This window comes from Glossina fuscipes, unplaced genomic scaffold (assembly GCF_014805625.2).
Source record: "Glossina fuscipes isolate IAEA_lab_2018 unplaced genomic scaffold, Yale_Gfus_2 241, whole genome shotgun sequence".
NCBI lineage: Eukaryota > Metazoa > Arthropoda > Insecta > Diptera > Glossinidae > Glossina > Glossina fuscipes.
Genome location: NW_023998584.1, coordinates 315,330 through 329,315, shown reverse-complemented (window position 1 = coordinate 329,315; position 13,986 = coordinate 315,330). Strand labels below are relative to the sequence as shown.

Genomic DNA, 13,986 nt, shown 5'->3' with positions numbered 1-13,986 from the left:
TAAATTGAAAACGTTCCTTTTTCTCTTTAATTTGGTCAATTTCAATTAAAAATATATCGGTTATAATTTCTTAAGCATTGTTTATCTTTTAATCCAAGCTATTCGAGAGCACCAAAAAATAATAAAACTTTTACGTTAATATGCAACAATTGTCCTTCATAGCGTTCTTATATTATTGACCGGCATGACCAACTCAAGCAATTGGTTCAAAACCACAAGCATTTCAGTCATAACTAATGATCAGTTTTCCTTTGGCACTTATTTTCTACACTAAACCACCTGTCTACAAAGTAAAAAGTTCATTTGTAAATCAATGTCTGCGTTATTCGTTTTCATACCTTATACATACATATTGCATGTTGAACAAAATTTTGATAAACAAAGAAAGAAGCCTAAAATTTTTGTTGTTAGTTATTCTCCCCTTATTGCTGTCGTTATTATTGTTCTGTTTACTAAATCTGATGTTATTTTACCTAATTGAATTAAATTCATTCGATATTGATTTCTTCAATTAGTTGGCACAAGTTTACAGAAATAAAAGTTTAAAAAAAGAAAAGAAATTTAATTTTGTGATGCCAGAGCGATTCTATTTTTTGCTTTGACAATTCTTCCGTTTAACTAAAAATATAAAATAAATTGAACTTGAAATCTCTTTCATTGAGTTATTTTTACTTAAAAAGTGTTAAGTGCGCTAGTTACCCATCAGAGGAATTTCATATTAAACTGCCTTATAAGCATCCTTCAAGTGTGCCAATTTTTCCTTGGACAAACATATCTCTCGAGACCTTTCTTGCGTACAAAATGAGGTTTTCTTAGCGATACTTTTTGGGGGACTAGAACTAATTTCATATTTCACTAGGGTCGTTTTTAGTATTTAACGTATACTGTCCGTGCTTTAAAATAAACTTTTTGTTGCCTAGTTCTTCAGATTGTCATTCGCTCACTTTAAAATCACGCTGAAACTCGTAGAATACTAGATAGAATACGTCTTAACAATTTTAAGATTTCTTGTGGAAACAAATCATCAAAAATAGCCGTAAGTTTTGAAGAAAAATTCCAAAAATATATAGAAACTGCAAAAGCTTAAAATTTGGTGGAGCAATGTCTTACGATGATAAGGATAATTCTAGAAAAAGCCGATTTCGTAGGAATTGAAACTGACACAATTGACACGGAATTTGTATCAATTTTCTATTCAATCAATTACAGATTTTTGGAATTTTTTGCTTGTTGCGAACGCTCTTACCGGCTGATCTTCATTACTTTACGTGAGAAATTAAAATGGTCGCTAAAGGGAATTTTACATTACGAGCCTTTTATGAGCCATTGTCAAGCTATAACAGACTAGCACCTATATTTTAGTTGGATATCTTAATTTTCCCAGTCGTCAGCACGTCGACAAAAAGCAGCAGACAAATAGAAAAAACTGTTTCAGAATCTTACACCACCACTTTAAGCGCCTTTTTGTGTGTTAGCTCTTATTTCTAAAAATGTTTTTTATATTGGTTAGCAATATTTAAGCCACTTTTAGCGGATAATCCGCTCTCATCAATTTAAAATAAGAATAAAAGCAAACTTACCCTGATTGTCGTGGTTCTCTTCGCTGCATTTCGTGCTCGACCACACCGAAAAAAACAACGAAGCAACAAAAATGTCGACTACAATTTGTGCGCAACTATTATTTATTTAAAAGCACCAACAAAAAAACACTTGTTCTCGCTCTCTCCTGTTGCGTTCTCAATCTTCCGTTTTTTCTCCGTTGTTCACAGCTTCTTTCAAAATATCTACATTACTCACGCACAGGAAAGAAAACACAAACTTTTGCTTTTTGCTGTTTTCGGAGTGAAGCAAAGAAAGCTGCACGTAAACAGAAACCGTGAAAAGACGTTTTAGAAGCAAACGAAAAAAAATTAATTAATTTACAACATATAAAATACTACAAATGCACTAAGCCGAACGCACGCACGAACACTTGACACTAAGTGTTTATATTTCGCTCTCTCTCTCTTCTGCAGGACTATCAGATATTCACAGAAAATGCTTATAACACTTAAAGTGACTAGTTAAAGATATCGTTAATCGCGAATAAATATTCATTACAAGCATTTGCTGTAATGACGTTGAAAAAGACTATTCAAATGATGCTATTATATATTGGGGACAGGTTCCCCAAAGCAATCTTTAGGCAACGAAGTTAACTAGCTTTTCGGCGCATAATAAATTTATGAGGCAGCAGTGTGCTGTTCGTTTACCTTAAGCTACTCACGATTGGTTTTCTGCAGGTCTTATTATTTTTTATTAGCTTTGTTCTTTAAAATGGAAAAATAGAAATTTTCCGTAAACCTTTCAATATTGCTGTAGAATTTTGCACACTTGCGCAAGCGTAGTTAATTGATTGACGTCTTCCTATAAAACTGAGTTGACTGTATGTTGACCGATTTCCTTTTCTTTCATAAATTTATCTCCTTCCAGTCGATTGAATTTTGAGTTCAATTTTGTATTTTATTTTGAAACTGAAATATTACGTTGGATTGCTTTCTGACGTTTACAAAAGAAAAAAAAAAATCAAAAAGTACGTCTTCTTTTTAAGTGAAATCAAAGTCCACATGACATCCAATAAAGAAGGCAAAAAACTTAACGAAAAGAATGAAAACATAACAAAATCGTTCGATTTTACGGGGTGTGCCTAATATCAACCTTTAAAAAGATTTGATTTTTTTTTTTATTTTACACATTTTCTTATTTGTTTTTTTTGCTGCTTTACTTGAAACCATTCCCTAAGTTTTCAGTTCTCTTTGCTTTTGCATTTCCTTTCGAATATAAGTCGTCTATCAATCGTAATAATTGTTATTTAGGGAAACATTAGATTGAAATATATTTATAGGGTAAGAGGTTCGTCTTCTTTTTCACTGTTTTCGACATTGATATCTTTTCTTCTCTTTATTACTTTATAAATTCGTTTTAAAAGAGATGTTACGACAGAAGTCAATAACAACGTCTTACGAATATTCTCGTTGATGTAATTGCACTTGAGGTCCTTTATAATGTGATGTGACCATTGCACCCAAGGATTAAAGTTAAAATTTTAAATGCTGAAATAAGATAAGAATAAAAAAGTACAATTGATTAACGCAACTCCGAATTTAACTTTTGTATAAAAAATTGGAAATGAGTTTGATCCTCCCAGCTATAAAAAATCATGGTTTTCAAGATTTAAAATATCTGAAAGTTTATGTTTAGATGTGGAGAGCGAAAGCCATGGAATGGGCCTCAGATACATGCACTTCAAATAGCATTTAGCCATGCCCGCACCTCGACCACATATTCGGAACACTCACGACTTCCAATATCAAATAAAAAACTTAACCTGAAAATGTGAACAACCTAGATGGTTCCCAAACCACACAGGTGCAACTTATTTACAATAGCTTATATAGACTCAAAATCTGACGCTCCCTATTATACAAAGAAAATTTACGAACGATCAGGTTGCGTTTGGATATGAAAAGTTCAAGATTTATAAAGCTTACGCCAACATTTATTTATTTCCCAAAAATATGACATCCGCTAATTCTGAAATCCAGTATATGGTTCTTAAGAAAAAAATTCAAAACGACATATAAGATTTATTATTCTAAATCTTCATAAAACATTTCAAAATATATTTCTAATTCTCGACTTTGCACGTCTAGATCAATTAATTTTATAGAGACTTCTTAGATGAACTTGTTGGATATTTGCGCCAATTCCGCATCGTAAGTTATTAAGATTATGGCCAAGCTTAAGGGAGCCACAATAAATATTTCAGGCCTATCGAATAAGATTACTTTTTTCTGTCAAACTTTTCAACGATAGGGGTCCTAACGGGGGGGTGTATGTGTATTTCTGGGAGAGATATATAGTGTATCCAATATGAAAGTTTCGTTTTTGTCCGATTTATTTTTAAATAGGAGATATTTTAGTAAGTAAACAGGCGGCGGTAACTAGTGATTGCAATAAATACATAAAAATATGCGTAAGGTTTTAGTAACCGAGTATCTCGTGGCAATGGGTTACAAATCCAATTAGTTAAAAATCGAAAATTATGCGCAAGGATAATATTGTTCACACATTTTCAGTATTACCATGAATTTTACAATCATTTATTCTAAGATTATGTCGTAATCTTTGTTATATTCACGTAGAAGCAGTAGCAGTAGAAGCTCTCGCGCGAATGTTTCAGACTTTAGCGAAGATCTTTTCCTTTCCTAAAGGATTTGAAGCGAAATCTAGTAAAAAAAGAACTGAGCGAAACCAAATTCTCCTACTAGCTTAAAAACAAGCAAATAACGAATCGGACTTCCATATGATTTTTGACACTTCTTTTCGACAGTGAGAGCAAAACAAATGTGAGAGAAAAATAAAAACAAAACTTCCATATAAGCAATTACACTATAAGAGTAAAAGAGATAGATGCAAGTATATTGTTGAGTATATAATAACATTGCAAAGTACAATTTGCTCATTGATTTTCATATCTATGCTCTTTATATATACATTGCTATTAACTCTTATTTATGTATTTATTTTCAACCTTTGTAAATATTTGCAAGTTTTTAAAGACTTTTGTTTGTCAACTTTTTTAGAAAACTTTACTTTCGCAAATTTACATCCTTTTCGTGTAACTAGGCCAAGGGCTAATGATAATTGGGAAAACATTTATATATTAACGCTTTAAAACACTTTATTTGTTGTCGAGATTGCTCTTTAAATCACTTTTTTATTACAAGCTGGTTGCACTTTTTTAAATACATTGTTTTTATAAACCAAAAATTATAAAATTGCGTACACAGCAGACATCTTCAGGGGTGTAGTTTTTCTTTGCTTATGTGTTCTGGTGTCTTTCTTTATTTTTCTTTCGATCTGTTATTATTTGTTACACTCTCTCGCTCGTTTTCTGTCAATATTTCACAAAAAACCTAATAACAAAAAAAAATTTAAATAAGTTGCAAGAGTTGTAGATTACGTTGTATACTATTTTTTTCTTTAACGCTTTGCCATTAAACTCCGAAATATGTTCTTAAAAAACCATTCGTCTTCATATAAGAAAACCACAAAACTAATTAAAAAAAGAGTAACAAAGATAACTACATAAATTTTTAATTGTGTGAAAAGAAAGCCATACACGACATAAAGTTATTTTGGCCATAACAGTTTTTTGTAATTACACTAGCCGGTCGCTGAATAATTTAACTGACTAATTTTCCTTCTGCCTTTTATCACACAACATTTCAATTACTGTTTTTAAGATTTCTGTTCACAAAATGTCTTTTAAAATATTGCTTTTTCACAGATTTCGAACTAATCAACAGAATCAGTGTGATTTTTATGTATATACGCTTAACACATGCAACCTTTCAGTTATCTCTTTTACTCTTTCTAAATGTTAGAGCAATACGTTTTTTTTTTTTACTTTACCATTAACTGTATAACACAGGAAAATCAGCCAAGGATTTTTAACAAAATTTGCACTTTTGGATTACACATTTTCACACGAAGCCAAAAGATTTTTTCAAGCTATTAACCAAATTTTATTAGTTTATTACTACATTTATCTACGCTCGAAAAGGTATTTCCGCTGGCCTCCAAAACACCCGATTTTTTTGTCAAAAAAATGTAGTGCAGAAAATTTACAAACAAGTATTACCTAAATCCAAAATTTTTTAAAGTCTTGTGGATTTACAATTACCCTAAAAAGAAATTTTACTTGTAAATAAGGAAAAAAGGAACTTATGGAGAGAAAATTCTTACAAACCTAATGACTATCATTCACACAGTAAACTACTCTTTTTAAACGGTCTATGCAGTAGTAGAAACCTCGGAGCAAATCTAAGTCAACTAAACTCAGGACTATGATCGTAGATATTTTCTTGGTTAAAAAATTTGTTTAAAATCGCTTAAACTTGGAATATCATTAACAAAGTAAGGAATACCCTTGTCACTGATCGACGCAAATTCAAAATTTTTTGAGTACATAATCATATTGATCGCTTGGGAAATGACCGCGCTATCCTAGTAACAAAATATGCTGTTTTATTACTATTAATGGTGAAAATAGGCCTTCAAAAATATATTAGAAAAAAATTAAGTTGATAATTAACGAAAAAAATCGACATTACTGCAATCACTGGTACTGGTACTCTTATGTTCATTCGAAGCTAACCTCCACTATATGCAACCAAAATCAAAAATCGTTTATTCATGTTTTTTCACAATCCCAATCGCACTGTTCAATCAAACTTTTTTCGTTCCCTCCTACACGGGAAGAAATAGTTCGTTTTTAAGGCATATTCCCTTTATCTACAAAGCTTAAGAGGGCTGCCAAAACCTCGTTTCAAACTTATCAATGATAATCAGCTGTTCCTAATGAGTAAAGAAAATAAGAAATACTAATCAAAAATAGTAGTAAAACGTCTTCTTCTTTTATTCAGCAAATAACTAACGAAAATTAGCTGTGGTGTCTAAAAGTAGTAAAATCTCACAGAAGTGGAACAACGTGCTAGTTTCTTGTTTAATTAAAGCCAAAAGTTTTTTTTTTTAATGAATGCGATAAAAAAGACTAAAATGCCTAACAGTAAAACCCAAATACAAAAAGAGGTAAGGATTTTCGAAAATAATATATGAAATGCCTAGGAAAATATGGTTTATTCAGCTAAAATTACATACAATTTCAAATCAGCAAATTTATCACAAAAAAATAAAAAAGTTTACAAAGACAAATTGGAACAAAAAGCCGCAGGATGAATTTTGCGACCACGTCGTGGAAAATGTTAACAATGAAGATAATTTTTATGGCACTCCTAGTAATGAAAAAAAAGAAGGGAAAAGAACCGCAAAACGAAAAATGGATAAAACCATTAAAGCACCGGTAATAACTTATAAAAAATGCAAGCCAAATGAGGAGGCGTTAACCAATAATAAATTGAAACGTCCTGCTCTGGAAGAAATAAACGACCTCAAGGACACATGCAATCTTTTTCACTCGAACCTATTCCGTTTGCAAGTGCAGGAAATGTTAGCTGAAGTGAAAACTAAAAATAAATACTTAGAGTATATTAACACATTTTTAGAGAAATTTAAAATACTTCTTAAAAATCTACCAACATCCGACCGCAAAGAAAACGTGGATTCTATATCTTGGTTACAACAAAGTACTATTAAAGTTCCTTTGAATTTGGCGCCCCTAAAAGTGATCAAACAAAAATTGTTTAAATTTCAGTACATCCAACCGAATAAAGATCCTTTTTTAATCGGAGCAGCAGCAATACACAGGTAATATATACATATATATATTTATGGTCTGGGATATTTATCGATGAATTTAGTCTACTTGGTCCTGAAATACAAGCTGACATTTGTGTTGTGATTCCACCACAAAGTTTTCAAAAAGACGACTGGCTTAATATGCTATATGATCAGAAAAGAGCTTATTACTTAACTTACGTAGCCCAACATATACTGAAAAGTAAGGACTTTGAAGATATTGGAGAAGAAAATCTAAAATTTAACTATTACAATAACAACCCATTGAAACCTGTGCTAGAAATAAGACCAGTTTCCAAGTTAAGTTCCAAACTCAGCATACGCTTACTTGTAGTTGGAGATGAGAGGAGTTTCAAGCTCAATCGTTTTGTGCCATGGAACAATAATATCAGGTTGTCGCTGTTCGATGAAGAGGCAAATGACGATTCTGTACAATTTGCTACACCTAATTATAATGGAAATGTATTATTTGATATAACAATGGAGCAAAATCAGAAGTTATTACGCGAAGTTTATGAAAATCGCAAAAATTTGCAAGAGGGCCTGACACTGCTAAAAGTTTGGCTACGTCAACGGCAATTAGATAAAGGTGTCAACGGTTTCAACGCTCACCTGTTGACTATGTTTATAGTGTATTTATTTAAACAGCGAAAGTTGCATATGAACATGAGCAGTTATCAAGTGGCGCGTAACGTCTGGAATCAATTAGGTAAGCATAAACAAGATGTGGGCTCCAAACATTTATTAATAAAACTCAATAATTTCACAGCATTTTCTAGTTGGCATGAATCCAATAAAGGTCCCACTCTTTGTTCTTCAATAAACATTAATGCCAATCAACCGACATTAGAACAAATGCATGCCTACTATCCCGTAGTTTTCATAGACGTCACTGGTTATCATAATCTATGCTTCAATGTCACACTGGATATTTACGAGCTTGTCCGTTTTGAAGCTAAACGGGCGGTTCAAATGCTGAATGATGTGAAGTTAAATAGTTTTCAATTATTATTTATGAACAAGTTTCCTCTTTACAGTCAATGTGACCATATTTTAAAGTAAAATTTTTTCAGTTAAAGGCAAGCTTAATATGATTCTTATAACTTTTTTGTAATTGTAGGATTAACAAAATAGACGCTGTAGAACAGGTATTGGATATGCACGTTGCACCAGCTGATAAGTGTAATTTTGCTGGTCACACTTATCCTCAACTACTTAAAGTGGTGACCAGGTGGGTGAAGATCTTTTTAAATAATAATAATCTTTAGCGTGTTTTTAAATTTCCTATAGACTCCTAAGCAAAGGTTTAGGTAAACGAGTTCAATTTTTAATACCTTTGCAACAAGTTGTACCCAGTTGGTCCATAGTTGAACATCCTGCGACGAGTTATGAATATTTACATTTAGGTCTAATTTTAAATGGCGAGCAATCTTTAGAAATACTAGATAAGGGTCCTGAGTCTTTAGATGAGGAAGCCTCGGAATTTCGTAAATTTTGGGGCAAGAAGGCCCAACTTAGACGTTTTCAAGATGGCACGATCACCGAGGCGGTTGTGTGGGCTTTGGCAAAAGATGATCTTCACAAAAAGCGTTTAGTCACACGCTCAATTGTTTTACATTTATTGCACCACCATTTACAACTGGAAGCTAAGGATGTGGAATATATAGCTGGTGAATACGATGTAGTTTTTAAAATTAACAATGCTTACAAAATGGACAAAATTGTGGAAAAGTATGGCATACATCCAGATACCGACGCCGAAGCTTTATCCTTACGAGTCATTCGCGAGTTTGATAATTTAGCCAGGAAACTAATTAATCTAAAAGACTTGCCGTTAGAAATCGTGTCTATTGCAGGAATATCACCAGTTTTACGCTACTGCGATCCTCAGCCTATATTACCGACAGCCCGCAATATTCGACAACAATTTCATGCCACTCAAATACAACAAGGAATCATACAGTTAGGTAAACATTTTTGAAAATCAAAATTACGCAATATTAATGAACGATTAAAAAAACGCCAGGTCTAAGTGGTAAATGGCCGACGGCTGAGCTGACGGCTTTGCGTGCAATCAAAACGGCGTTCTACTTACAAATTGGTAAACTTCTACGGGAGCAATATCAATTGCCTACTAAAGTCACTTATGATGGTATAATGGTGCTGCATCAGGGCTATTGTTTCAATTTTGAAATAGCTCACCCTAGGGAAGTGGGTTTACTAAAACGAGAAAAAACCGAGAAAGGAGTAACAAAGTATGTAGATTGTACAGCAAGTATTGCTTTAGAAAAACGTCACTATATTTTGCCAAAAGTAGCGGGAGCTTTAAAAGCCTTATACCAGAAACACAACAGTTTCGGTCCGGCTGTTATGATTTCAAAACGTTGGTTATATTCTCAACTAGTCGATGATTGTCTTTGGCCCGATGAATGCACTGAGCTATTAATAGCCTCACAATATCAGAAGAAGGCTAATTCATTAATAACAAATGCTCCACAAATGGGCTTCATACGTTTTCTTCAATTATTGGCAACAACTAAGTGGAAAACTGAAATGATTTTAATAAATTTTAATGATAACATGGAAGGCAAGATGAGTTTGACAAGAATTGTTTGTATATATAGTCAATAGCCATATTTTTTTATTTAGTTTCAGAAATTACTGATTTGGAGCAACGGTTTAATGCAGAGCGCGACGATTTTCCGCCCCTTTGCATTGTTACCAGTTATGACCAACCACATTACGGTAATATATGGTCTTCGGCAGACCAACCAAATCCTTTTGTGTTAGCCAGGGTTACACTTTTGGCTAGACAATGCTTAGAATATTTGGAAAGATCTTTAATATCCCCCGCGCAATTCATTAAGCCGTCCAGACTATTTACGCCCTCTAGTGAAGGTTACCATTTAATCATACAAATTAAACCGGATAATGTAGCCAACACTTTAGCTCACGACTTCGGTTCAGCATTTGTAGAATATTCTAAACCTAATTGGCGTCTATCGTTGGCTGGTACGAATTTTCTAAAAACGGCTGTGGAGCAATTAAGGGTAACTTTATTAATTTTTCTTTTTTTGTTTTGATGAATTATTAATAAAAGCTCTCTTTCGGTGATATCAGGAAGCCTACTCAGATTACGCTGCCTTCTTCTACAACCCTTGTGGCGGAAAAGAAATTGCAGTCATTTGGAAGCCGGGTGTATTTGAAAACAAAGAGTTTAAAGTTACTGATGTGCAAGCCTGCTCCTTAACATCGGCCGGCAAGCGGATGCAAGTCAACCAGGATGTATTAATAGAAGATTTCAAATTTATATTAAAAGATTTCTATTTACGCATTGGTTCTGTAGAAAGTGTACGAGAAGCTTCTTGTATATCCTTTACAAAGCCAACAACGAAGCGTTACTTCGATTGTCAAGCAATGGATGCTATCGAGCAGCGAAAGGTTATAAGCACAACATTTGCCAAGTTTCAAAGAGCATTTTGATGGCGAGAAAAAAATGAGAAATTAAAAACGTTTATTGTATATACGAACATATTGAACACTGAATCAGAAAATGTATACAATACGAATTTTGTACAAAACTTTCACATAAAGAGATAATTACGAGAACAATATTACTCCAAAAGCCCGTCTATGAATTGTTGGTTTGTACGTTTCAGTTTCAACTGCTCGCGAGCACTTAAGTTACTGGTTGTAGTTTGATTGCCTTTTTCACGGTTCTCTCGTTTATAGTTAGTTCCAGAACTCGTTACCGCTGATCGTTTCTCCTCTTGTGTATTTATTCCGGTTGACATTTTGAGTTTATGAGCTGAAAATTTACGTTTCAACTCCCGGCAATTTTTGCAGCAACAAACACTACAACACGTTTGAATATTTTGCTGATTTCTTTTATCCAATTCAGTGGAAGAAGTGCAAACTTCAACATACTTAAATATTTGAAAGTAGAAGTTAAGGAAATTTTGTGTTAATGCAAATTTAATGTAAAATGTTTCATCTACCGATATTTTTAATTAAGTGCAAACATAAAACCATAAAAAGATATTAGAAATTGAGTTCAGCATGAGGGGCGTTGAAATTTGTTAGTCTTTCGAGCAAAGAAAATTTAACTAATCGTACTTTTTAAACCAAAAAAAACTAAGAATTACGCGAATAATAGCGTATTGGTCTCTATATGATTGCACGGGTATAAAAATTCTGGCATCACCGAATATTTTGGCGGTATTTTGCGTATAGCATCTAGTGGTGCGAAATTTTGCATATTTATTCTGAGCTATATAATCAAGCGGCCTTTGCTTCACTGAATGTGCAGATGCTTCTGGTAAATATCTAATTTACAGTTTTTAAAAAATAACGGAATTGAAAAAATGTTCGTGGAAATTTTTAACTATAATTCTTAATCAATCAGTTGTGTTCTTCAACTGGTACATGTTTTTTCTTTTAATTTTCCCTATTTATGAATTTTACCATTTCTTTTGCCAATTTGCAATAGCAATATTCATTTTTTGTCTAACAAAACTGAAATCTCATTCATGTTACGTTTGACGAGCATACTTTGGTTTTAATCAAGCACTATGTGAGGGACTTTAAAAATAATTTACGCAGCTACTTTATTAAGAGTAACAATTTCCTTGAGAAATGAATGTATAAAAACCAACTTCACTTACCGGTGAGCCGCACTTCTCCCATTCTATTTGCTGTTCCAACGTAGCAACTGTCGCTGGTGGGGCAATATCCATAGGTTCGACTGTTTGACAGTTTTGATTAAACAAAATTACGGGTTTAAGGCGAGAGAATATACTGTTATAGCGATTATTGCACAGCACTGGCTGATCTTGCCGTGATGTTTCTAATAGAGACTGTAAGTTAAACAACAACTTGTCATTCGGGAAGTTGTCTAATGATTTCAGTTCACCGTTTGGCATTAGCTTATAATAAGTCAGCAGGCGAATATCTTCGATTTTTCGTAAATCTTGTTGGACTGCAATAAAGTGCTCATAACCCAGCTGCAAAGGAACTAAGCAAAGGAATTACCTTTCAGGAAAATAAATGGTTTAAAAACGCTTTACCACAAACGGGTGCTTGGACTACTTCGCTTGTTTGTACAAATTTTTTGACGGTAGGATCAAGATTCATTTTTTTTTTTTAATTTTTTGCCAAAATTTAATTTTACTTTTTTGTTGCCTTTTAAAATATGTAAAGTAGTAATAAAAGAAAATAACTAATAATTTTGACGATTTTTTAAAGAAAAATTTTTTCTGCCATGAAAAAAAGGAATTTCAAAATATTTAATTTCTATTATGAATATGTGTATATATGTGCATACAACTTTGTATTTCTTTATTATCAATTTTAGAAAGTTTTTTCAACATAGTGTAACTTATGAACGTAGATTGGATCCATCTGTCTTAATGGGCAAAGTTTCATCTTTCGCGGCGACACTGGCGGCACTGCTAGCTTCTTTTTCTTTAGAACCGAAATCCGGATAAAGTTTAGCCACTTGTCCTGTTGGTGTACACAAGCGACCTGTAAACTCGGGCCTTTTGCTATTTTGACTTCGCTCGACGTTGATTACAACATCGAAGAGTGTTCTATAAAAAGAGATCAGTTTACCATGTTTAAAACATTGCATTTAGCCACTAACCGCTGTCCTGCATTAATTAAGTTGCGTTTGTTTGCCTTCAATATACTACTGGCGTTATTTGAGCTACTATCCATTGAATGTGGTGGCGATAATGGTGAATCTCTTATTATATTCTTACCAGATGAATCGCCTATTGTAATTTTAATTAAATTTTTATAAAAAATAACCATAAAAAGAAGGCACTGTAGTTAAAGAATATCGAAACAAAAAAGCAACAGAATATTTTATCAACAACACTTCACTTTATATGAACGAGTCAATTATTGTACATGATACAAAATTAGAGAAACTAAATAAATAATTTAAAAAAATCAATAAATCATTTTATTCTTAAATTCCTTTAAGAATTTTGCCTCTGGGGCTAATATTTTAAGTCATTGAGTATGTAATTGTAAGGTATTTACAACAGAAGTAGTAGCCAAGCAGATATGAGACCATTTTGCCTTATGAAACCATTTTTTTACTTATGAATCCGTTTTCGCCCTAAGAGACCATTTCTTCCGTCAGTCCGCGTTTATACCCTACGTCACTTGTAGTATAAGCGTACATTAATTACCAGAAGGACTTGATGTAGACCAACCTCTCATCATTCTAACTTGTTTGTCTCCATATCTGTCTTGTTTCTTGCGTTCAACGTAAAAGTAGAAATTTTTTAGATAATTTGATGAAATATGGTCCACTGACGTGTTGTGGCCCAAGAAGGCAAGCGATTGAAAATGGTTCGAGACGGGCCACTTATTCGATCACTTCCCACATAACGTCTTCTTTTAAAACGCCAGTATATGAATAACTGTAGGGTAGTGTAGGGTATTTAATTGTGGGTCGCGCCCTATTATAGTCTCTCTACTTACAATTCGTGAAGGAAAATTTGCTATGGTAAATTTACGACTGTTTTTATTCTCTGCCTTAATACCGGCATCTCCGCATGCCGCTCTCACATTTTGTATATTTTCCAATATGACCTTATGGTGAGAATTTGTGGCATAACCACGTATTATCATCTCCAATTCGGCACATAATAAACGATATTGCTCTGTTTTTTT

The 13,986-nt window shown here is 33.1% G+C and overlaps 3 protein-coding genes and 1 long non-coding RNA gene across 7 annotated transcripts; 1 reads left to right on the top strand and 3 right to left on the bottom strand.

Annotated features, from left to right (window-relative positions):
• Positions 1-1,584: 1,584 nt before the first annotated feature.
• On the bottom strand, positions 1,585-5,701 carry LOC119642708. 2 transcript variants are annotated; one of them, XR_005248113.1, is made up of 4 exons: positions 5,015-5,451; positions 4,829-4,958; positions 2,267-3,092; positions 1,585-1,857 (listed from the first exon to the last, which is right to left on the bottom strand). It is a non-coding gene; the product is annotated as an uncharacterized LOC119642708 (long non-coding RNA). The 2 variants fall into 2 exon arrangements; XR_005248114.1 differs by lacking the exons at positions 4,829-4,958; positions 5,015-5,451 and adding an exon at positions 5,458-5,701.
• A 659-nt stretch (positions 5,702-6,360) lies between these two features.
• Positions 6,361-10,885, top strand: LOC119642691 (nucleolar protein 6). 3 transcript variants are annotated; one of them, XM_038041925.1, is made up of 10 exons: positions 6,364-6,636; positions 6,719-7,311; positions 7,365-7,504; positions 7,583-8,011; positions 8,072-8,360; positions 8,423-8,533; positions 8,593-9,269; positions 9,329-9,889; positions 9,952-10,352; positions 10,423-10,884. In XM_038041925.1, exons 1-10 carry the CDS (start codon positions 6,580-6,582, stop codon positions 10,783-10,785), a joined length of 3,621 nt encoding a protein of 1,206 aa, XP_037897853.1. In that variant the 5' UTR covers positions 6,364-6,579; the 3' UTR covers positions 10,786-10,884. The 3 variants fall into 3 exon arrangements, with proteins under 3 accessions (XP_037897852.1, XP_037897853.1, XP_037897851.1); XM_038041924.1 differs by having other exon boundaries at positions 6,361-6,636; positions 7,365-8,011; positions 8,072-8,291; positions 10,423-10,885; XM_038041923.1 differs by having other exon boundaries at positions 7,365-8,011.
• A 31-nt stretch (positions 10,886-10,916) lies between these two features.
• LOC119642690 lies at positions 10,917-12,435 on the bottom strand. Its single transcript, XM_038041922.1, has 3 exons — positions 12,369-12,435; positions 11,967-12,316; positions 10,917-11,228 (listed from the first exon to the last, which is right to left on the bottom strand). The coding sequence occupies exons 1-3, from the start codon at positions 12,433-12,435 to the stop codon at positions 10,917-10,919; spliced, it is 729 nt and encodes a 242-aa protein (XP_037897850.1).
• Positions 12,436-12,604: 169 nt separating this feature from the next.
• On the bottom strand, positions 12,605-13,980 carry LOC119642689 (protein asunder-like). The gene is made up of 3 exons (XM_038041921.1): positions 13,830-13,980; positions 12,944-13,073; positions 12,605-12,890 (listed from the first exon to the last, which is right to left on the bottom strand). The coding sequence occupies exons 1-3, from the start codon at positions 13,942-13,944 to the stop codon at positions 12,680-12,682; spliced, it is 456 nt and encodes a 151-aa protein (XP_037897849.1). The 5' UTR covers positions 13,945-13,980; the 3' UTR covers positions 12,605-12,679.
• Positions 13,981-13,986: the final 6 nt, after the last annotated feature.

Bases quoted from the DNA above. Each gene is read 5' to 3' on its own strand.
- LOC119642689 (XM_038041921.1), bottom strand. From the start codon at position 13,944: ATGATAATACGTGGTTATGCCACAAATTCTCACCATAAGGTCATATTG. The intron at 13,074-13,829 runs GTAAATTTACCA...AAATTACAATAG, and splicing joins GGCAGAGAATAAAAACAGTC to GCGATTCATCTGGTAAGAAT. The intron at 12,891-12,943 runs GTTAGTGGCTAA...CTCTTTTTATAG, and splicing joins TTAATTAATGCAGGACAGCG to AACACTCTTCGATGTTGTAA.
- LOC119642690 (XM_038041922.1), bottom strand. From the start codon at position 12,435: ATGAATCTTGATCCTACCGTCAAAAAATTTGTACAAACAAGCGAAGTA. The intron at 12,317-12,368 runs GTAAAGCGTTTT...TCCTTTGCTTAG, and splicing joins AGTCCAAGCACCCGTTTGTG to TTCCTTTGCAGCTGGGTTAT. The intron at 11,229-11,966 runs GTAAGTGAAGTT...CAAATATTTAAG, and splicing joins GGGAGAAGTGCGGCTCACCG to TATGTTGAAGTTTGCACTTC.
- LOC119642691 (XM_038041923.1), top strand. From the start codon at position 6,580: ATGAATGCGATAAAAAAGACTAAAATGCCTAACAGTAAAACCCAAATA. The intron at 7,312-7,364 runs GTAATATATACA...CGATGAATTTAG, and splicing joins GGAGCAGCAGCAATACACAG to TCTACTTGGTCCTGAAATAC. The intron at 10,353-10,422 runs GTAACTTTATTA...CGGTGATATCAG, and splicing joins CGGCTGTGGAGCAATTAAGG to GAAGCCTACTCAGATTACGC.